Source organism: Mustela nigripes, chromosome X (assembly GCF_022355385.1).
Source record: "Mustela nigripes isolate SB6536 chromosome X, MUSNIG.SB6536, whole genome shotgun sequence".
Classification (NCBI taxonomy): domain Eukaryota; kingdom Metazoa; phylum Chordata; class Mammalia; order Carnivora; family Mustelidae; genus Mustela; species Mustela nigripes.
This window is the reverse complement of record NC_081575.1, coordinates 122,874,082-122,895,782: the sequence shown is the minus strand read 5'-3', so window position 1 is coordinate 122,895,782 and position 21,701 is coordinate 122,874,082. Positions and strand designations below refer to the sequence as shown.

At 50.6% G+C, this 21,701-nt stretch overlaps 1 protein-coding gene across 1 annotated transcript in view; it reads left to right on the top strand.

Moving 5' to 3' along the window:
• CD99 (CD99 molecule (Xg blood group)) overlaps positions 1-21,701 on the top strand; it is a 35,717-nt gene that overhangs the window by 7,521 nt on the left and 6,495 nt on the right. Inside the window, exons 2-9 of the mRNA XM_059385747.1 lie at positions 8,451-8,483; positions 8,912-8,956; positions 9,864-9,911; positions 10,595-10,663; positions 12,265-12,309; positions 13,750-13,833; positions 15,214-15,327; positions 20,813-20,869. Of these exons, the coding sequence (XP_059241730.1) occupies positions 8,451-8,483; positions 8,912-8,956; positions 9,864-9,911; positions 10,595-10,663; positions 12,265-12,309; positions 13,750-13,833; positions 15,214-15,327; positions 20,813-20,869 (495 nt within the window). The remainder of the gene's footprint in view (positions 1-8,450; positions 8,484-8,911; positions 8,957-9,863; positions 9,912-10,594; positions 10,664-12,264; positions 12,310-13,749; positions 13,834-15,213; positions 15,328-20,812; positions 20,870-21,701) is intronic.

The window sequence follows — 21,701 nt, the reverse complement described above, 5'->3', positions numbered from 1 at the left end:
CATCCGTCCGTCCGTCCATCCATCCACTCACTCATCCATCCATCCGTCCGTCTGTCCGTCCATCCATTCGTCCATCTGTCTGTCCATCCATCCGTCCGTTTGTCCATCCATCAGTCCGTCCATCCATTCATCCATCCATCCATCCACTCACTCATCCATCCATCTGTCCGTCCATCCATCCATCCGTCCATTCACTCATCCATCCATCCATCCGTCTGTCCATGTGTCCGTCTGTCCATCCATCCATCCATCCACTCACTCACCCATCCATCCATCCACTCACCTGTCCATCCATTAGTTTATCTGCTCACCCATGCTTTATCTATCCCCCATCATTTATTTATGACTAACACCAACTTTTTCCTTTTATTGAGCTTTATGTATAGATCTACTCTCTCTCCATCCACCCACTCACCCACCCTCTCATCCATCTCCCCACGTACCCACTCGCCCGTCCGTCTGTGCACGCACCCACACACCCAGCCACCGGCTCTCACGTGTGCTTTCACCCGGCATAGATTGAATTCCCAGTGGTATCTGTATTCTCTCTCTGCTGTGTGCTGGGGTCCCGAGAAGAAATACCTGGTCCCCGTCCTCCGTTCTCTGCCAGGGGAGAGACAAGCAAGATATCTCTTCTGGTGCTGTGTCGTGAAGGGGAGAGGGGACCACTCTGCCCCAGGGGGTCAGAGAGGGCTCCTCACAGGTGGAAACCTCCACAGGCACCAAGTTTCCACGAGCAGACAGACCTTCATGGCAGAGGAAGCCTGACAAAGCGCGAAGAGGGCTTTTTAGGCTGGGGAGTATGGCTTGCAGAAAGGAAGCCTAGGTGTGTGCGATCATCTGGAGGGTGTCTGGAGGAGGAGATGACAAGGCAGAAGCGGTGGTGAATGCCGAAAGAACGTAGCTTATTTCTAGCTGTAGACCAGCCTGCAGTGGCTACGTGATCGGCAGCCCCGGTGCCCAGAATGTGCGTTTCAAACTCCCCGGGTGGGTTTTGAGCAGGCAGGTCAGTGTGAACACGTACCTGAATCCCAGCCCACAAAATTCCTGGTTTAATTCACCGGGACCTTGAGCTGAGTGTCCGGGCTTATGAAATCACACACGGCTGGAGCTGAGAAGCTGTCTGTGCACGCCGTGGTGAGGAAATGCTTCAGTGTGCTCAGGAGGAGGGACAGAGCGCTTCCCAGAGGAGGCAGCATTTTCTCGGGGCTTTGAGGTATGAATAGGAGTTCTCTTGGTACAGAAAGAAGAGATTAGCATGTATAGCCAAGGAGAAGATCCCCATGAAGGCCGTAGGTGCCCTAAATGTGTGGCTCTCCCTCCTGGGTTTGTTTTTGGGGAAGCGTTTAAAGTTTTGAGGAACACACAGCCCTCTGTGTTAGACACCGCAGGACCTCCTGGGGTTATGCTGTTTGAAGCGAAATACAGCGCGTTCCTCATATTCACGAATTCCGTATCTGTGCATTTGCCCCCCTGCTGACATGGATTTGGAACTCCCAGATGAATACCGTCCGTGTTCAGGGACGGGTGCAGAAGCATAGACTATGCGATCCACCGACCAGCCTCCAGGTTGTCCCCAAGTGTCCTTTTCGTGGTCTGTGTGGGGGCACGTTCTTTTGCATTTTTGCGTCCTGTGCTTGGCCATGCTGACGCATAAACAACACAGATCCAGGATGGTCTGTTTAAGCAGAGACATGCAGAAAGCAAAGTCCTGCGTTGACGCCCTGGGGAACACGGGACCCACGGCGGTGGGGTCGTAACCCCGTCCATCCCTAGGAGCGAAGATGGAGTATCCGTGCATGCAACATCCCCGTCGACGTAGAGAATGTGACTTCCGTGACCTGTGAGAATGGACTGTAATTAATTAACAGAAGGTCGAGTCTGTTCTGCAGCCTCGGGCCAGTTTCCAGAGCCACCAAGGGCTCCATGAGCTGACAAGAGTTGGGGATCATCTAATGGGTCATTTGGGGCCAGTCCAGGTGAGCCAGCAGGGCTCTGTGTCAAGGGAGCACAGTTGGGGAGGTGGCTGGGTTCGGAATGGGGGCTTCTAGTCTGGTTCTGGAGCTTGCCCTTGGGGAAGCAATGCCTTGGCTTCTTGTAGGGGAGACACTGGTTGCTTCTGGGGGAACGAGGGTACTGCAAGGAGCCCCAAGCAGAGGACAGACAGCAGAGGGTCCCGGCCAGAGGGTGTTAGAAAGGCAGATGCACGCATGGCATCCTGGCCTGTCAGGAATGTGTTGGCACAGGCAGATTCGGGGACCGTCATGCTCCCCAACACCACCCCACAGCCTCACCATATTCCCAAGGTTTGTGCACAGCTTGGCCTACCTTTCAGGGCCGTCCCCAGAGTGACGCCGAGAAAGACCTTTCCCCTCCCCTCCACCGCGGCATAGACTTACATGAGGATGAATCCGTGTGGGACTGAAACAGGCAACAGAGTTGACGTGAGCCGTCGGGGTGCCCATGATGCCCAAGACCGTCGTGACGCTGAACTTGGCTCCCTTTTGTGGCCAGGAACGTTCTCCGGGCAGGGCAAGCGCCATGCCTTGGGTTCACAGACATGTATGTGCAGCCCGCCATCTTGGCTCCCGTTGCGTGAGTGGTGGCGATAGTCCACCAGCTTGGCCTTCGTTGGGCGTCTGTCACTGTGCGTTTTTGTGCACATCCGGTGTCGTGCCGTCGTGCGTCTTGGAGAAGCTGGACCCAGGACGAGCACAATCCCGCAACCTGGAGGATTTGAAACATCCGAGGCGCCTAGATGGCAAGGTCGGTTTACCGTCAGGCTCCTGGTTTTGGCTCACGTTGTGATCTCGGGGTCGTGGGATCGAGTCCCGCGTCGGCTTGAGAGTCTCTCTCCCTCTCCCTCTGCCCCTTCCGTGCGCCCTCCCTCTGTCCAAAATAAATCTTAAACTGGGAAGGGCGGGCCCTTCGATGCCGCGTCTGCAAAGGGCACGGAGTATTTCTGAAGCGGTTTCCGTCTTGCCCCTGGAAACACGAGGACGTTCTCGGTATCGAGAGATACGATGCAATCAGGTGGCTTTCGTCGTCACGATGTCCGTCGTCCTCCTGACCTGCAGGGCTTGGGACAAGGCCGACACCTCTGTGTGTCCCCACGCTTTGCGCTTTGTGCCGGGCTGCTCCGTCCTGTGGAGGGGACCCCGTCTCCAGCCCCCAGGAACCTGGACACTGGCTGCTCAGGGGCGTGCCACGTGACTTGGGGTGGGGGAGGGCTCTCTTACGAAAAGCCTTTCCCCGGTGGCGGCAGACGTGGCACAGAGCATGGACGGTCCCCACGGCTCTGTCTTTCACAGGTGGTTGGGCTGGGGGGACCCTGGCGTTTCCACCGATAGCACCGGACCGGGGCGCCTTGGGGAGGGCTCTGTGCTCCTCCCACTGTCCGTGCGGACTCCTATGTTAACTGGAAAGCCCCAGGGGCATCGCAGGCTTTACCTACATTTGTTCTTCTGGTGCACCCCCGAGAAAACATCTGAAAATGTGAGCGTTGGCCTCACTGCTCCTTGGACTTTCTCCTCTCATCTTTCCGTGACTTATTTTATTTGTGTACGTGTTTGTCTCTGGATGTTTGTGTCTGTGATTTGCAGACGGTGTGTGCAAATTGGAAGATTTGCACTTTGTCTAAATTGTATATTTTTATTGTATAATTTATTGGGAATTGTGTAATTCCCAAAACGGTATAATTTATTGGGAATACGTGTCATGTATTCCCATTCTCATTCCATTTCTGTAATTGTATTTATATGGTTATATAGATTATAAGTTCTGTATAAATTATAACGTGTCAGTCCGTAAAACGCGGGTCTGTACTTTATTCCAAATCCTGTTTCCCTGTTTCCGTCCTGTAACTTATTTCTATTTTGTGTATAGGGTTTATGGGTTTACGTGTGTAAATTATACACCACATGAATTCCAATTTCTATAACGGGTTATGATTACATTTCGTTTCTATTCTGATTTTATTTCTACAACTTACTTGTGTCTTATCTTACATATTTATTATGTAATTTATAGGTTTTGCATAGAATTATAAATTACATGATTTAGTTTCTATGACTCATCAATATATTTTTTTCCTATTCTAATTTCTATAACTTACTTATATTTTTAATATGATTTATCCCTAGATTTTATAAAGTCTGTGTGTAAGTTATATGATTTCCAATTTCTATCATTTATTATTAAAACATATGACAGTTATATAAAATTATTATATATAATTTATTCTAAGTTTATAACTTAGTATTTTATATATGTATAAATATATATAATTTATAACATAGTATTTTATATATGTATAAATATATATAATTTATAACATAGTATTTTATATATGTGTAAATATATATAATTTATTCCATAGTATTTTATATATGTGTACATATGTATAATTTATTCTATATGTAATTTATACTAAATATGTCTAATTTATTCCATATTCTATATAGAATTTTATATTTTATATATGTAAATGCTTATAATTTATCCCAAACATATATCTAAAATTTGTTCCATATTCTATATAGAATCCCATACTCTATATATGTCAACATATGGAATTTGTTCTGATAATACATCTATAAGTTTTCTGTTATGTAATCCAGTAATGTATAAGCTCCTTCTATGAAACCTGTCTTGTGTCATTTCCGTCATTTAGTTTTATGCAAATCTCCATCCTGCTTTGTATTTCTGCAGTGGTTCCTTGTTGTGGTAGAATTTCAGAGAAACCCGGTTTAGGCTGGGTTGGTGGGATGGAGACCCAGTGGGGGATGGAGACCCAGGGGGGGATGGAGACCCAGGGGGGGATGGAGACCGGGGGGGGGAGGGGGGCCGGGGGGGGGATGGAGACCCAGGGGGGATGGAGACCCAGGCAGGGGTGCACTCAGGAGGAGCCGCCCGCCCTCCTGCCCAGAGGCTTTGGGGACCGCACGTGGCTCAGTCTGCGTCCCAGCAGGACTGGCTGATACAGGGCTGGAGGGGCTGCGGCCGGCGTGGTGCCGTCAGCATGACTCACGTGTCTCTCCCTCCGGCCAGGGCCAGCCTCGCCCTACGTGACTCACCCCTGCGTGACTCACCCCTGCATGGCCGTGAGCATCTGCAGCGTTGAGGGGTGGTGGAGCCCACAGGGGTGAACGGGCTTCGTGCACTGTGGTCTGCGTGTCGCTGGGACCGAGGAGCTACGTGCCTTGGTCACTGGACATGGGGCCTGGGCTCCTGGTCCTGGTGGTGACGATTGTTCCCGGGAGGCAGTATGGGGAGCGGCCGGCACAGGAGGGTTTCTGCCAGGAGCCGGGAGCCCCCTGACGTGGTCGCCTGTGGTGACACAGAGTGAGCAGTGCTGGGCTGGATCTGGTAGGCCATCCGTGTGGACGGGGAGCTTAGGTTAGGTCAGGAAGAGATTGGGAGGGGTTCCGGCCGGCCGGGGCTGCTGGGTGTTGAATCATTGCATCTCCTGACTGTCCCCGTGGGGGCTCGAGCCGGTCACGAAGTGCGAGCGTCCCTTTTGCCAACATCGGCACAGTCTTGGCACAGCTGGCATCGGGGAACCCACACATGGGCAGGGCAGGGGGACGTGTCTTTGTGACTGAGCTCAGGGGGGACTTTCCGTGGAAGCTGGCCCCTCCGTGCCCCTGAATGTCTGTCCAGCTCTGTATGGGGAGGAGTCCCTGGGGGTAGTCCCCGGGATTCTGTCATCTGTGGCGAGGCTGTGGCTTTGTGACCAGGAGAAAGGGGTTCTCCAGGGGGCAGAGGGCAGGGAGAGCCCCGAGCCCTGGGATCCAGGCTGAATGGTCTCCGCCGAATGCCTGGGGGTCTTGCCCACAAGGGAGGCTCTCACTCTGTGGCCGAGGGCATTCTCCTGGGGCACGCAGAGGGAGTTGGGGGGAAGCTGAGAAGGATGGAGACTCCCTTTGCCCATCCACTGTCAGACCTGCCCTTGGCTGACCTTGGAGTCTTGGGATGGCCGTGTCGGCCGTGGTCTGTAGCAGAGAGTCCTGGACACGAGCCACAGCAGACAGGGCAGCCTGGGGGTGTGGGGGCTGGAGGGCGATCGGAGAGCCTGTCCCCATCCCTCCTCGCTCTGCTCCCCCTGGGTTTGTGTGGGGGCTGCGGGGGGTCAGTGGAAAGGCGTGTGCAGGGGACCCATGGCCGCCTCGCAGCGGGGGCGGGGAAGGCTGGGCAGGACCCGAGGCAGCGTTTTAGGGAGAGGGAGCTCCTGGTCGGTGGTTCTGGTGTCCACAGACACGGCCACGGGCACAGAGACACGGACTCCCGTGCAATGCACACACGCCCATAAGGAGTGCACACACAGAAGCACACACGCCCGTAAGGAGTGCACACACACACAGAAGCACTCACGCGAGTCCGTGGACACAGCTCTCTCGTTTGCTCTCCTCGTGGCGTCCGTCCGTCACGTCCTCTCTCACGAGGCAGAAATCACAGGAATTGGGCGGCGCACGGACAAGTCCGTATTTCGTTCACCTGCGTGGCGGTTGGCTTCTGAGCGTCGCCGAGAGCCCTGTCTGCGTCTCCGTTGTCAGCGTCCGCCGTCCTCCCGAGGGCAGCAGCGTCCCCTCGCGGAACCCGTCCGGCTCCAGGATGGCCCCTCGGAGCCTCCCCAGGGCGGGGTGAGGGGCGTGGACGTCGGGGGAAGCTCTCAGCACGGGGATGGCAGATGAAGCGTGTGGAGGAACAGGTGCAGATTCCTCTGTAAATATGACCCGCGACGTGGACACGCGTGTGCGTTTATGTCACGGCCAGCGGGGTCGGCGACGCCGGTGAAACCCCACCTGCTGCCTCAAGGAGACCTGCCGTGTGCAGGACGTCGTATGATTGTGTGTGTTGTGTCTGGACCATGCGGGTGTAGACGGCGGGACTCCAGGTCTGGGATCCTGAGTACAGCCCAGTGGGGGATCGCGGGGGGTCTCGTGACTGTCATGCCCATGCCCGAGGCCGCCGGCTTCTGCCTGTCTGTTGTTAGCACACACGTAGGAACACACACACACACGTACATGTGCACACGGCACACGCAGATACACACCCACGCTCGACGCGGAGACACGTGCACGTACACACGCGCACACAACTACCCACAAAAAGTCCTGCGTGCGGGCCTCGAAATGTACTTACGTTGCCTTCGGTGCAGCTGGTCGGGAACGGGCCCCGGGCCGTGGCACGGAAACGTTGTCGGTCCAAACCCTCAGGACCGGAGAGAAGACGCGGCGCGTCTCCGCAGACGCCCCGGGGGTTTGAGCGACCCCAGGGACCTGAGAAGACACTTTCTGCACTTTTTTGGGTGGTTCAGTGCATTTGCAAGAAACACAGGTTGGGTGCGTCGTCGGGAAAGTGGGTCCCAAATGGGGCTTTTCTGTCCGTGTGTGTGTGTGTGTTTTCGTCACGTATGGGATATCGTTAGTCATTACGGGAGGGGGGTCTGATGTTCCTGAGGGACACACGGGCAAAATGACCGTATTTTCCTAGTGCTCTAGCTGCCGCTAATGTTTTTTAAATTGTTAAACACATTTTTAAAAATTTATACACATTTTTTAAATGGTCATACTCATTTTTTAAATTGTTATGCACTTTTAAAAAATTATTTATCACATTTTTTTAAATTGCTAGACACCTTTTTAAATTGTTATACTTTTTTGTTACACATATTTTTAAACACGGTTAATACATTTTTTAAAAATTGTTATACACATTTTTTAATTGTTCTGCTTTTTTATTGTTACACACATTTTTTAAATGATTATACATGTTTTTAAATTGTTATACACATTTTAAAAATTATGCACATTTTTTGAAATTGTTATACATTTTGTAAATTGTTATACACACTTTTTAAAATTGTCATACACCTTTTTAAAATTGTTATACACTTTTGTTATGCACATTTTATTAAATTGGTCCACACATTTTTTTAAAACTGTTATACACATTTTTAAAATTGTTACAAACGTTTTAAAAATTATTATGCACATTTTTAAAATTGTTATATACATTTTTTAACTGTTATGCCCATTTTAAAATCATTATGCACATTTTAAAAATTTGTTATACCCATTTTTAATATTGTTACACACCTTTTTTTATTGTGACACACATTTTTTAAATTGTTACCCACTTTTAAAAAAAAATTATTATACACATTTTTTATACACTGTTTTTGTAATTGTTGTGTTGCTAAATGTTACAATCACCAGCTGTTTCGAACGTAAACTGTCATCTGTCTTTTCCCCATGGATGTGAGCATGTCGAAGACATGAGACCTTCCGGCACGTTCTACGTTTTAAAAACCAACTAAGTCTTGCAAACGTCATGAAGTCCAGAAAAATTTCAGTCCCCATCTTTTTAAAAAAAAAAAAAAAATACTGCCGCCTTAATTTTTGCATGATTGTTTTCCTGATTCCTAACCGGACTCTCTGTCCTCGTAGGCCAAGACTTCGACTTGGCGGACGCCCTCGATGGTAAGTCCTGCGATTTACGATCCACGAGGTGACAGGGGTCGTGTTAGAATTGTGTCTCCAAACGGAAGAGGAGTGTTCCCGTCTGAACGTAGTGAGTGTGTCGAGCGTGGACCTGGAAAGGGACTCACGTGGAGGGAGGAAAAGCCAGACGCTCTGGGTAGAGGGAGGAAACCTTCCCAGTGCAAAGACCCCGCTGCTCTTGGTCTCAGCAAGGGCTGCGTCCAGCATCAGGCTGTGTACCCGTCCACGGGGGTCCTGTAGGGCTCAGAATGCACGCTCCAGTCCCTGTGCACTGCCGGAGCCATGGGGGCTGTGTGTGGGGTGATTGGGACATTCTTTGACTATTTTTAGAGCACCTAGGGCATTCTTGAGAGATGGTACAGTTTCTCAGCCACGGGTCTTGCTGATTCGATGTCTTTTCTCTCTAGACAGGGAGAAGAAGCCCACGCCACCGCCCAAGAGACCCAGCGCTGGTAAGAAGCCAACGGGCCTGGCGGGCACAGCCGAGGACATCTGCCGGACCCCTCTCTGGGCTCGAGATGTAGACAACCACAGAGACAAGTGGTTTCGGGGCTCTGGGTGCAGACTGGTTGCTCCCGGAGCCATGCTGTCGACGTTGGCCACCGGGTGCCATGTTTTTTGGGCAAGACTGAGGTCTGACGGGTCTTGGGGATGATTTCGGGTCGCCTAGACAGTGTGTGTCTGGAGGGCTCGCTTTGCGTTTGGATGTGCGTTGCATAGGAGAAGCACTTTTTGGAGCTGAGATGCCGGTACAACCCATGAGCAAACCCAGTCTCCAGCCTCTAGGACACACCTGCCCGTTCCAGGCGGGGTTCCTTCCAAATGAAAGTCAGAACCGGGAACAAGGGTCTGATCGTTGCTTCTTGGCCAACCAGACGTCAGAATCATGGCGGTCTGACCGCTGTTGTTTTTTTTAAATTTGTTTTTAACGGAATAGGTTTGTTGAGGAACAGGGCTACAAACCCACGATGGCAGCAGGAAGGTTCCATCATTTCGTTGAGGGCATTCGGTTGTAGGTGCACAAATCTGGTGCCCCATTTCTGCATCCAGCACATCGTGTCTGCCTTACGGAGGCTGGCCACGTGGGAGGGATGGTTTTGGACAGGACGGTAACGGTGGGCAGAGTTGGAATCTGAGCTTGGCCCGCGTGGTGCCAGGAATGGGTACAGTGCCTTTTTGGGGGTTTTGTTTTGTCTCTTGGTCCTCTTCTCGGAGAGGCCACGAATTTGGCACTTCTGTTTAGTCAGACTGGTATTCGCAGTCGTGTTTGGGGCGGTGGGGAGGCAGGGGCTCCTCCGTGGCTTAGGGAGCTGAATTCCTTCCTGCGTCTTCAGTGTTAACAGTCGGTTTCCCTTGTAGACGATGACGGGTTCAGTCTGGAAGATGCGCTCGGTGGGGAAGGACACAGTAAGTACCTTTGGGAAGTCTCCTGGGTGGCCGGCTTGGTTAGGGTCACCAAATGATCATCGTTCCCCAGAACCTTGTGCCTCTCAAGTCAGAACCAGCTGTTACCACGAAGACATGGGGAATGGTGTGTTGTTGTTGGCTTTTGTTGGGTTTCTGGTTTCTGCTTGTTTTTGCTTTTATTAAAAAAAATAAATAAATAAAAGGGCTTCTAGCCTTTGCAGTGCCATAAGCTTAATGTGAACACCCTTGCCAGGGCAAGTGACCGGTGCATTCACTCAGCTATAGTCCTACCCTTGCTGGAATGGTTTGTGGCCGCCATATTGGAATTCTCAATAGAGTTTGAATGAGGGGCCCTACTTTTTATTTTGCACTGGGTTCCACAAATTCTGTATCTGGTCCAGGCACTTGCTTCAGTTTCTAACAAAAATTTATACAACTGTTGGAACGGTCCAGTTCTCTTGGAGGTAGGTAGGGCACCTGGATGACGATGGAAAGAAATGGGCTGGTGGCTGTGTTTAGTGGTCTCCACCAGGAGAAAGGATACACTGCCCTTTGTAGGTGTTTGGGAAACCATCTGTAGGAAAATGGATGTGTTTTATTTCTTGTCTTTTGGTTTTTTGTTTGTTTTTTTTTTTTTTTGCTGACTCCTCACAAATGCAACATTTGTGTTTTTTTACCAACAGATGACCCAGTACCACCGAATCCACCCAAACCTCAGCCTTACCCAAAACCCAACCAGCCGGGATCTTCTGGTAAGACCCCTTCCCTGAACGCACACTGTGAACTTCTCAGAGTACGGTGGTCTCCCTGTCGGCTGAGAAGTCGTCCTGTCAGATCAACGTAGCCTTCATGGGAGGGGCCTCCTAGGGACAAGGCTCTTTCCGTTTTCCAGGAGTGGGACATGAGTTCTCGAAAAGGTATTTTTGGTTTGGATTTGACTTTTTTTGGTGGCATGTATTTCCGAAATGTAAGGAAATATATTGGGCGTGTCATGGCCACGTCTGGTTTCTCTTTTGTGCGTGGCTTGCTTGTGTCTCTGGTTCTGGGGTACATTTGAGGAAAACGGGCATGTCCTGCCTGGTCGAGAAGCCCACGTCACCCATGTACAAATCCTTTTTTTCAGTCATTTATGATGAAAACATTTCTTCCCTTATTTTAGCCTTTGGGTATTTTTCGCAGTGGTTTTTGGCAAGTGGTCTTGGAATGTGTGTGCAGGTATGTGTGTTTTCCCCGTGGGATCTTTTGTGTTCGAATGGGCTCCCCTGCGTCTTTGTGGCTCTCTGTTTTTTCCTTTTAATTGAGCACTCACTGAGTCATTGTCTGTCATCCCTCTGGGGAGAAAGAAAAACCTCCCTTTATTGTCAGTTGAATGGTTTCCAATGAGAAATCAATTTGCAGAGTGCCGACCATTTGCAAAATTGAGCTTTTTTGCTTTGGAATCCACTTTCTGTCCTTTCTCATTGCCGTTCCTATAAACGTTCCTTCTGAATTGCTTTTGCTTGTTGGTGTTTGTTTCTGTGAATACATTGTATGCCCATTATTTTTCTGCTTATTTCTGGGATATGGAAATGAATTTCATACGTCTTTCCTCATGGGCCACTTAATGATGAATCCTTATTATCTGTTAATAACTTTGTCTTCATCGTTTAGTGTTTAATGAAAAGACTATCATATTATTTGCAAGTGATCTTTAAATCAAATGTATTTTTTTACGTTTATATTGTCTCGTTCTTTCCAGTTTTCTTGTATTTGAATCTTTGTGCCTTGGCTAGAAAACTGATATTAAATTTCATGACTGTTCATCAATGCATAGGAGCATTTTGTTTTTTTTCTTTTAACCCGTGAATATGATGAGATACACTGAACGATGTCTTTCTACAGAACACGTCCTTGACTTCCTGGAATAAACCATATTGAGTGATGATAGGTCTCGTTAAACTGATGCATTAAATCTGATGCGTATCAGCTAGCTACTGCTGCGTAACAAACCATGCATGAACCCAGGGTGCTTTAAAATTTTTTTTAAATTGTTGTGTCTCAGAGTGCCTGGGGGGCTCAGCCTGTTGGGCATCTGACTCTTGGTTTCAGCTCACGTCATGATCTCAAGGTCGTGAGATTGAGTCCCCCATCTGGGTCAGGGTCCACGTGGAGTCTGCTTAAGATTCTCTCTTTACCCCCCCCCCCCCCCCCTGCTCATGCTCTTTTTCTCACTCAGTCTCTAAAATACAAAAATGAAATCTTAAAAAAAAAAATTTGTTTTGTATGTGTCAGCAAGTTTGGGGCCAGGCATGGCTGATCTCGACCCTCCTGACTGTTCCAACACGGCAAGTGACATTGTGTTTTTGTCTCCCAGGTGGCTTTTCAGATTCCGATCTCATTGATGGAGCTTCAGATGGAGGTAGAGTTATGGGTTCTCTTTCCTCCCTATCACACTCCTGCTGTCCACAAGGCCATCGGGGTCGACAGTCTGACCCTCAGTGAAATCACAGTCAGTTGCTTGGAAATCTCTTCCTACTTCCGCCTCAAGGATGAGGACTGTTCAGACCTGCCCCACCAGGGTTCAGGGAGCTACCCGCCATATACATGGGGCTCACTGCACCTTTCTCAGACATCTCCTGAGCGCCCCAGTCACCTGTGTTTGCTTGGTGACTGTTGGGTGTCATCAGTGGCATGTGTCTTGTTATTTCGTGAACGTTGAAATGAAAGCAGATTCTCCACCCCTCTCTTTAAAACCTTAGCTTAGAGTAGGGTCCAGAGCAGTACTTAGATATAATGCATCTTGTCTATATAAATAAAAATTTAAGTTTACAATAATATAATAATGTCTTTATAGTAGTTAGAATATATTAATATTTATGATGTGTACCTGTAGCTGGTCTTAATATACACTTACAGATCACCCTTTACCAGCACAGGTTTGGTCTGCATGAGTCCATTTATTTCAATAAATACAATATAATCTTGTAAATGTATTTTTTCTCCCTCATGATTTTTCTTTTTTTCTTTTTTCTTATGAATTTCTTAATCACATGTTCTCTTTCCTAGCTTAACTTGATTGTAACAGTACTTTATTGTAATAGTGCAGTACATATGGGACTCCTGGGTGCCCCAGTTGGTTAAGTGGCTGCCTTTGGCTCAGGTTATGATCTCGGGTTCCTGGGATCGAGTCCTACATTGGGCTTCTTCCTCAGTGGGGAGCCTGCTGCTCCTTCAGCTGACCTGCCTGCCTCTCCCCTTGCTTGTGTTCTCTCTCTGACAAATAAAATCTTTAAAAAAAAGAGAGAGAGAGAGAGTACAGTATGTAATATATAGAACATACAACATATGTGTTACCAACTGTTTTGTTACCAGAAAGTCAACAGAAGGTTATTAATAATTAATTAATTTAGAGGGGAATCAAAAGTTGTTTATGGATTTTTGCCTGTACCTTGGGTTGGCTCTCCTAATCCTCTTGGCGTTGTTCAAGGGGTCACCAGTACGTATCCTGGGAGTCAATAGGAACATGGCTTGGATCACCTCATAGCCATGGGCTGGGTCTTAGGTGGGCTCCGAGGCCCTGACTGGGATTCTGAGGGGTCAGAATCCATGAGGCACACAGGACGTACTGGCTCTCCTGCGGCCCACCATGAGAGCAGCGCTTTGAGTCAGGAGCTGAGCTTGTGTATCAGACAAACAGGAATGAGTCTGATGACATTTAGCAAAGTTGGGACTCAACGGAAGGAAAGGACTCTCTGAGTTCCTTCACAGCTCAAGGTCCTGGGAATTGATTTCTGGGATATTTTCTTTGCCAAAAATCTTCCCAACACGACTTGTCTGTAAGTCTGTTTCTCCCTTGCAGGAGGCGGTGGTGGTGGTGGTGCTGGCGGTGGCGGCGCTGGCGGCGCTGGCGGAGGAAGCCAAAATCATGACGGCGGGGAGCAGGGTATGTACATATGGTTTCTGATGTCTTGGGTTTCTTATAGTCACTGTTAAGAAAAAGTGGAATGCAGTGGTCAAGACCAAACGTGTTGTGTTGGCTCCGTTGTCCTAAAGATGATGGCGGGCAACGTCCAACTGTGGTTGCCTTGCCCCATGCACATCCCAAGCACTCTGCTGAACTAGGTCATTGACGTTCTTGAGTAGGCTCAGCAAGGGGGTTCTGATGACACCCACACGTTAGGTTCACTCACCTTCCCATGGTGCCCTAAGAACGCTAACCCTAACCCATCTGTATTACCTGCGGTTCCCCAGAGAAACAGAACCATTGCGATCTATCTAGATAGAGATGTAGGTATAGATCTGTGGAAAGAGTCTGATTGTAAGGAATTGTCCCCCATGATGGTAGACGCCGAGAAGTTCTGTAATCTGCTGACTGCAAGCTGGACAGCCAGGAGAAGCTCAGGTGTGGTTCAGTCCCACTTCAGAGGACTGGGCACCAAGAAAGCTGGGGGGGCAAGTCCCGTCCTGAGTCTCAAATCCCAAGAAGTAGGAGTGCCCATGCACAAAGGGCAGAAGAAGATGATTGCCCCATCTGTGAGCTCTGTTCCGTGCAGGCCCTCTACGGGTGGATTGATGCCCATCCTCACTGGTGAAGGCCACCTGCTTCACGTAGTCTGTAGATACAGACATTAATCTTTTGCGAGAACATCCATATGGACGTACCCAGAGGGAACGTTTTTCCGGTCATCTGGGCACCCTGGGCCCAGTAAAGTGGACACAATTACCCTTCACAGCATCCTTGCCTGACTCACAGAGTGGGATGTCCTGTGCTGCCACCATACTTAGAAATAGCTTAGCTGTCCACATGGCAGAGATACACGTGGTGTGAGAGTTGCTGATAGCACGTGGAAACCACATTGCAGTAAATCCACTGGAAGTAGCAAAGGGGATCAGCAGCTTTGATGTTCCGAAAATGTGTGAAGAGGATGATGTCCAGGACATCCCACTCCGTGATGGGTACCCTGCTGCCTCGCCTGAGAGCTTCTGCCTCTAACTGTTAGGACCCCTGCACTGGCCACAGGATCTACCCGACACCTGTTTTACACTGGAAGCGATAGGTGTAGTCAGATGAATTCCAATACCAAGTGGGATTTTTGGGGAGCAGTATGGCTGGTTCTTCGTGTCAAGCAAACAGGCTAGAGGTGGCGTTGGAAGTTGAGCAAGACTCAGGAGTGGGGTTTCCTCCATGGTCACCCTGGGGCCCTATGTCTTGACACTCAGTCCCACCTTTTTCCGGTGGGCGAGGCTTCCAGCCACGTGTCCTGTGTGTGGTCTGCTCTCCGCCAATGTTCCCAGTCATGGTTCCATGTGTTTCTTCCCACAGCTGACTCCCCGGGGGTAATCCCTGGCATCATTGGGGCCGTCGTAATGGCCGTGGTCGGAGCGGTCTCTAGCTTTATCGCCTACCAGAAGAAAAAGTTGTGCTTCAAAGAAAACAGTAAGGTTTTTGCGGCCGCGTCCTTCCCTTTATGCCTTACTAACTTGAAAGCTCTGCTGTCTCGAAACTAAAACAATGCAGAAGTCCCGTTGGCTTGAGACACGTGGGAGGTGGCCGATAGTTCGAGAGATTGCTGGGATTAGTGGGATTGGACTCTGTAGCTTCCGTACCGGTGCCACCCGTGTGGAGTTGTGCAAATTTTGCCAGTCAGTAACCATCCCTGTCTTTGGGTTTTCCATCTCTAAAGGGCAGAGATGATCATCTGCACACCACCAGACTTTTGTGAGGATTCATAGGGCTGTGGGTCAAAGTCTCGACAGGTCGATTGGAGAAATGTTAGCTCTTGGAAATGTTTATTCATCCTAATTTATAATTGCGGTCATCCTCATCCCCCTTATGACAAGAGTGATGACGGGGGCGGGGGGTGGTCCACCATATTGTTTGCTCCAACCAAGGGAATTAAACTCGGAACGCGGGATGGCTGATTGCCTTTCTGGTATGACCCCGAACTGAACAGGTACTCGCAAGGGTTTGAGGGTGGGATATAAAATTTATAGGAGAATGGGGAGGTGTCCCACCCACCAGCATAGGGATCGGAACTCCAACGTTGGGTGTTTGGGTACCATACAGGCAAGAGTCCTTGAAATACATAGGATTTGCCTTGAAGTCTGTAAGTTTGGTTTCAAACATGGCTCATGTTCTTGTATCTCTGGGTTGCTCTATGTCTTGCCTTCCCTCTTGCAAGATGAACACGAGGGGTGGACTCTGATGTGGCTTTAGGGGTCCCATGGTCTGTGGGTGGAGCCTCATGCTGTCTGAACTTCTCAACCCACCTGTAGTTTCAAGTCCAGATTCGTACTTAGCCGTTGACCTCCATCTTCAAGGACCACCACCTGAGGGCTGTAGGGAAATTCACAAAAGATTTGAATAGGTGGTGATACAAAATTTGTCTATAAGGAGGGAGTCTACCCTTAATCTCCTGTCATTCTCGATTTTTAGATTCACAGACTCTGTCTGTAGCCTGAAACTGAAAGTCCCAAATGGCTTGTAGGTTCAGAGACTTAACAGAAGCTACTGTTTACCCGATTATGTCTATTTTCCACATGTGACCGGGCGCCTTCCATCAGGGGCCCTCAGGAAACCATGCTCGGTTGCCTGAATGTTGAGTGTCCAGCATGTCCAAATGGATAGATGACCGAGGTCAAGGACACGCCCAAGTGGACAGATGACCATGGTCAAGGACGTGCCAAATGAAGAGCAGAATTGGTCAAGGAAATGCCCAAGTGTGAGGTCAAGGACATGCCCAAATGGAGAGAGAACCAAGGTCAAGGACGTGCCCAAGTGGACTTCATTTCTGCTTCCCTCTCCGAAAACGCTCAGCTCAGAGCCTCATGCCCAGCCAGGAGAGAAGGAAGGCATGCCTGCTAGGGAAGGATGCATGGAAAGTCTGGGCACAATGGTTTTCTGAAAATCTATAAGTGACTGTCAAATCCAATTTGGATTTCCAAATGCAGTCATATCGTGGACCTGCAAAGCCTTTCTGTCACCTTGGGTTTGAGATATATGACCCCCTTGGATGTTACGATGCCAATTAGATTTCATTTGTTGAGGCACAGGGATTTGGGGGAGGACCCAAGAATCATAATGGACTTGATGTTGTCCCGTACTTGGAATGGGATGAGGAACTTGGAAAACCAAGTGTTCTCCATCTCCCTGTCCCCGATTCCTGGCCATTCATTGACCCAGAATTTTGTACAGTCTCTCGTTCTGCATGAGCAAAGGGAACTTTCCACTGGGGGCGACTTTACCATCTTGATTTGCTTTCTGGTTTTTATGGGATTTATGATCTTTGCTGATATAGACACACAAAGAAAATGTCCCAAAAAACCCCCAAAAAACAAAAACAACGCAACAAGGAAGCTGGTAGCTCTGATTTCAGTCATTAGGGACCTTAGTCTGTAGCTATAAAATGCCCATAAGACAAAGAAAATCAGGTGCTGTTTTTCAGTAAACCCCAGGATGGTATCACAGAAGAGTGAGTCATCTCTTCCACGTCCGTGAAGAGACATTTTGGTGTTCTTGACCTATTAGTAGATGAACTCAGGGTTTGTCTCCATGGCACATTTTTATAAAGTCGTAGAATTGAAGTGTTGGATTCAGACATTGGGATCGTGAACATCCTAGACCTTTTGGTGGAGTTTGTGCAGGACTGTTGGTGGGTGTTCTTGTTGGGATGATGGTTTAAAGAAGCACATACGCACGTGGACCTGTTCCTAAGAAGGATGTGGCCTTGGTGCATCCCAGTGCATTCAAGAAACCATGGTTTTTTGGGGAAAACCATGGTTCTACAAGAGTAGGTGGTTCTCCAAGACCTTGCCATCCCGTTGAATTTGGTAGGGTCTGTTGAGTTGTGCGTGAAGGTCCGTCTCCACCAACTGGGTGGTCTCTCTACGGGGAAATGCATCCATCAGATACCAGACTTCCGGCTCTACGTTCCCTGAAGTGCTTTTTAGTGTCATGTTGGGAGCCGATGCCTGGAAGAGTGTCCGTGGCCAACGCGGCTTGGTAGATCTGTCCTATATTCCTGGAGATGTCCGTGTGTGCCCAAGAGTTTAATGTGGCTTTTTTGCAAATGGCGCACGGTGGCCTGTTTTAAGAGCCGTCTCGGGCATGGGCTCGTGGCCAATGTGGGTGTTTGTGGATGGCTGTGTTGGCTTTGCGCGGCCAACGGCATGCATGGTGACGCACTCTGGGGCTGTCTCTTGCTGTGCACGATGCTTTCCTTCTGCATGCATGGTGGCGGATGTGGGCTCTCCCGTGTGTCCTTGTGTTATTTCCGGCAGGAGTTTGAGGTATTGCTGGGCTGACCTGCTGGCCTGTGCCTTGTCTTCCTCTCCCTGTCAGCGTCGTTGCCCTACTTTCACCGCCCTCTTGTCCTTGAACTGGCTTCCGTCTCTGACCCATGCCGCCCACTGCCCCTTGGCCTTTAAGTATCGCTTTTTTAAAAAATCCTAAAAACCCCGCTGTCCTCCTGAGCACCAAGACTGTCTTTGTCAGAGCCGGCGGCTGCTGCCCTGGGCTTTTGCACGCGCCGGGACCTCTGCGGAGCTCCCCGGTCCCTTTTCCCGTCTGGTTCGGTTTTCATGTCTCGACCTTTCGTTTCAGATGAGCCGCGGCCGTAGGGACGAGCAGAAAACCATGCGCACGCCTGGAGCTGCCCCCGTGTGATCTGTGTCTGCGGAGACGCAGGGTCTCACGCAAACCCTGGCATTTGCCCCGCTCCCTGCGGCGAGTTAGTCCGTTGCCATGGGAATGGGATGCTTCCCCCCCCCCCCCCCCCGCCCCGCCAGCCCACCCCAATCCCCGGATCCCGCGCATAGTATTAGGCTATATTCATGCACAAGGAGTTTTAGGACGTGAGGAGGAATGCAGCTGTTTTCTTCTGAGCTTAAATCCGAGGCAGGCAGGGTGGCAGGTCCGGGGACGGGGCTTAGTCTGTGCCTCCATCCCGCTCCCAGGCGTCGGTCAGATTCCCGTTTGCAGCGGAACGGGGCCAAACGGAGGGTCCGGAGGCAGAGCCCGCGTTGCGTTTGCAGCTTTCAACGTCTGACTTTCCTGCCCCCGGAGTCCTTGTCCTCTGCACGTCCAGGAAGCAGCTCCTTGCTGTCTCTCTGACCCGTATTATTTAAAACATAATAATAATACGGGCCTGTCCTGCTTGACTCGCTTCTCCAGTAAGGAAAGGAAAAAGAAAAAAAAAAAAAATCCCATGATTTAGGAACAACCTAAAAATTTCACCGTTGTCAAATTTGAAGGTCTGTGGAGAACGGAGTGCGGCGTGTCCCCGGGCCGGAGACTCTGAGCACTCTAGATCGTCCCGTAAACGGGAAATCATCCGTGGCTGTTTTCCTGCCCCGGGCACGTTCCGGCTTCTTTCCCTGGGTCTCTGGAAGGTTGTGGGGTTTGCATGGGATCTAAGTGCTTTGCTCCTGGGTCTGGTCCCCGCCCCCTCCACCGCCTCTGCGGAGGATGGAGGATGTCCCTGCTGATCTGTCCGTTCCTATAAAATGAGGCTTGTTCCCCGGTGGGTCTGAACCCGGTGTGTCCGCTCCCCTCCCGAGAAGGCAGCCGTCCGGGTAACTGCCTCCAATCAGGCACGGCGGGTCGGCGGTGCCCCAGGGCTGTGGTCTCGGCTCCAAATGCACCTAACAGTCCCCAGCCACAGAGGCCCGTAAAGCTGCCCCTTCTATGACGGTCCTGCTAGGGACGAGGGGTCCTCAGCGCCGACGCAAAGCGTGTGCATTGGTTTTGTTTATTTTGAGAGACGCTGTGGGTGGCCTTTCCTGGCCGCTGGGCATGGTGGAGAGGGTAGGATGCACGGTGCGTCTTGTGGAACGGGGTGTCCCCTTAGGGGCAGAGGTGCATGGCGTAGGTCCCCTCTGGGCTGGCGTAGGTCTCCTCGGGGAGACGGGGAGATGGGGAGTCTGGCTGTGCACCCTGCTAGTCGCAAGGCCTGGGGTCTCCTTTGAATGCCGGCCCCTGCCAAGGGGTGGGAACAGGTCCAGCAAAGAGCCCGGCGGTCAGGATCTGGGGGAGACGCCCGGGTGGCCAATTCCCGTCTGACTCACGACGCGTAGCACCAGCGGTCCTAGTGTTTGCACTCCGTGCCCCGTGCGTGCTCCTTCTGGGGTCCTGCTCCCTCCAACGTCCAGCCGTGACGCCAGCACCTCGAGAAGGTTCTCCGAGGGCCCGTGGTGTGCGACGCCGACATCGAAAAGCCTCAGAAGGGCACGTGCCCTTTCCGGTGTTGTCCCCAAGGGGACGTTGCCGTGACGACGCTGCGTTCTTCCAAGCGTCCGTGTCGCACTTGGCTCTGTAGAGTCCCCCGGCGGCCTCTAGCAGCTCTGGGTCTCCCGCATGTGGGGACAGGGCCGCCGACGGTGGGATTCAGGCACACCCCCCGGGACCCGCAGGGAAGGCGTGTCACGTGTCTGCTCTGTTCTCGCCCCGAGCCGGGCGCTTTTGCACCAACGTCCCAGCTCTGTGAACCGTGTGGGGCGGCGTCCGCTCGGGGCCCCGAACCCCGAGCGTCGCCGTCCAGAAATAAAACGCCTTTTGCCCGCGACTCTGTCCGTTGTCTTGAATTCCGTCGACTTCCGGAGGGGATCCTGGATCCCGATCATAGGGAGGGGACGTGCTCGTGTGCTCGGATGCCAAAGAGAAATTTCGGGAGAAAAAAAAGTTTTTTTAATTGACCAGAACAGGGAAAACCCGAAATCAAGCCAAGGGGACTTGGTGAGGCCCCCTTAGCGTTCGGTTTTATACGGACAAAGCTGCCCCGAGTGGGTCTGGGCCTCCGTCCCTCCCGGTCCCGCTGATGTGAGCTGGTGGGGAGGTGAGTGGGGGCTCCCCGTGCTTGGCGGTGACATTACGGGGGCCTTCTGGGTACTGACCCCCTTGGGGTATCTTCTGTGCTTCCTTTCAGCCGACCAGGGTGAGGCCAGCACCAAGAACCAGCAGAGCACCAACGCCGACCAGCCCGGTGAGCCGCGGGGCCTGGGACCGATGTCTTCCCCGGACCACGAGCAGATCGAGGTCCACGGGGTGGTTTTATTCCTCCCAACAAGGGGAGCTTCTTGGGGTCCAAGTTAGACGCTGGACCATCGGGTCCACTTTCAAAAGCCGCGTTGGGAAAAATAAATAAATAAAAATAAGGCGTCTGTGAGCGCGTTTCCCCTATTTATAGGGACGTGGGGACGCACCTGTTTGCCCCGCGAGAGGCGGCCTGTAGGGCACGGGACACGAGCGGACCCGAGGTCAGGGTCGCGTGACCTCGTAACGAACTGTCCGTTTAAGAATGGACACTTCGGGGACGTCCGTGTCTCACGGGCTGCGACGTCCCGTGGTAAACCCTAAATGAGCTGCGGAGCGAAATCGCGGCCCCACGTCATTAAGCAAAACCACGGGAACTGGGTTGAGGAACTCACGGACGCGGAGATGGGGTGGATCAGAGACATTTTTGTCGCCAGGAGGAAACGCCTTCTCCTATTTGTTTTTTTCCTACTTTTCTAGGAATATGTATTTGTTTTCCCTAGGAAAAAATGCCTTCTGTATTTTTTAATCTGGTTTTTCCTGCAGTATTGTCATTTTGTTTTGTTGGGGTTTGGGGGGTTATTTTGTAGGAGAAAATGCCTTCTCCTATTTTTTTTTTTCTACCTGTCCTGGAGTATGTATTATTATTATTTTTTAATCTAGGAAAAGATGCCATCTTTATTTTTTAATCTTATTTTTCCTGCAGTATTGTCATTTTGTTTTGTTGGGGTTTGGGGGGTTATTTTATACGAGAAAATGCCTTCTCCTATTTCTTTACCGAG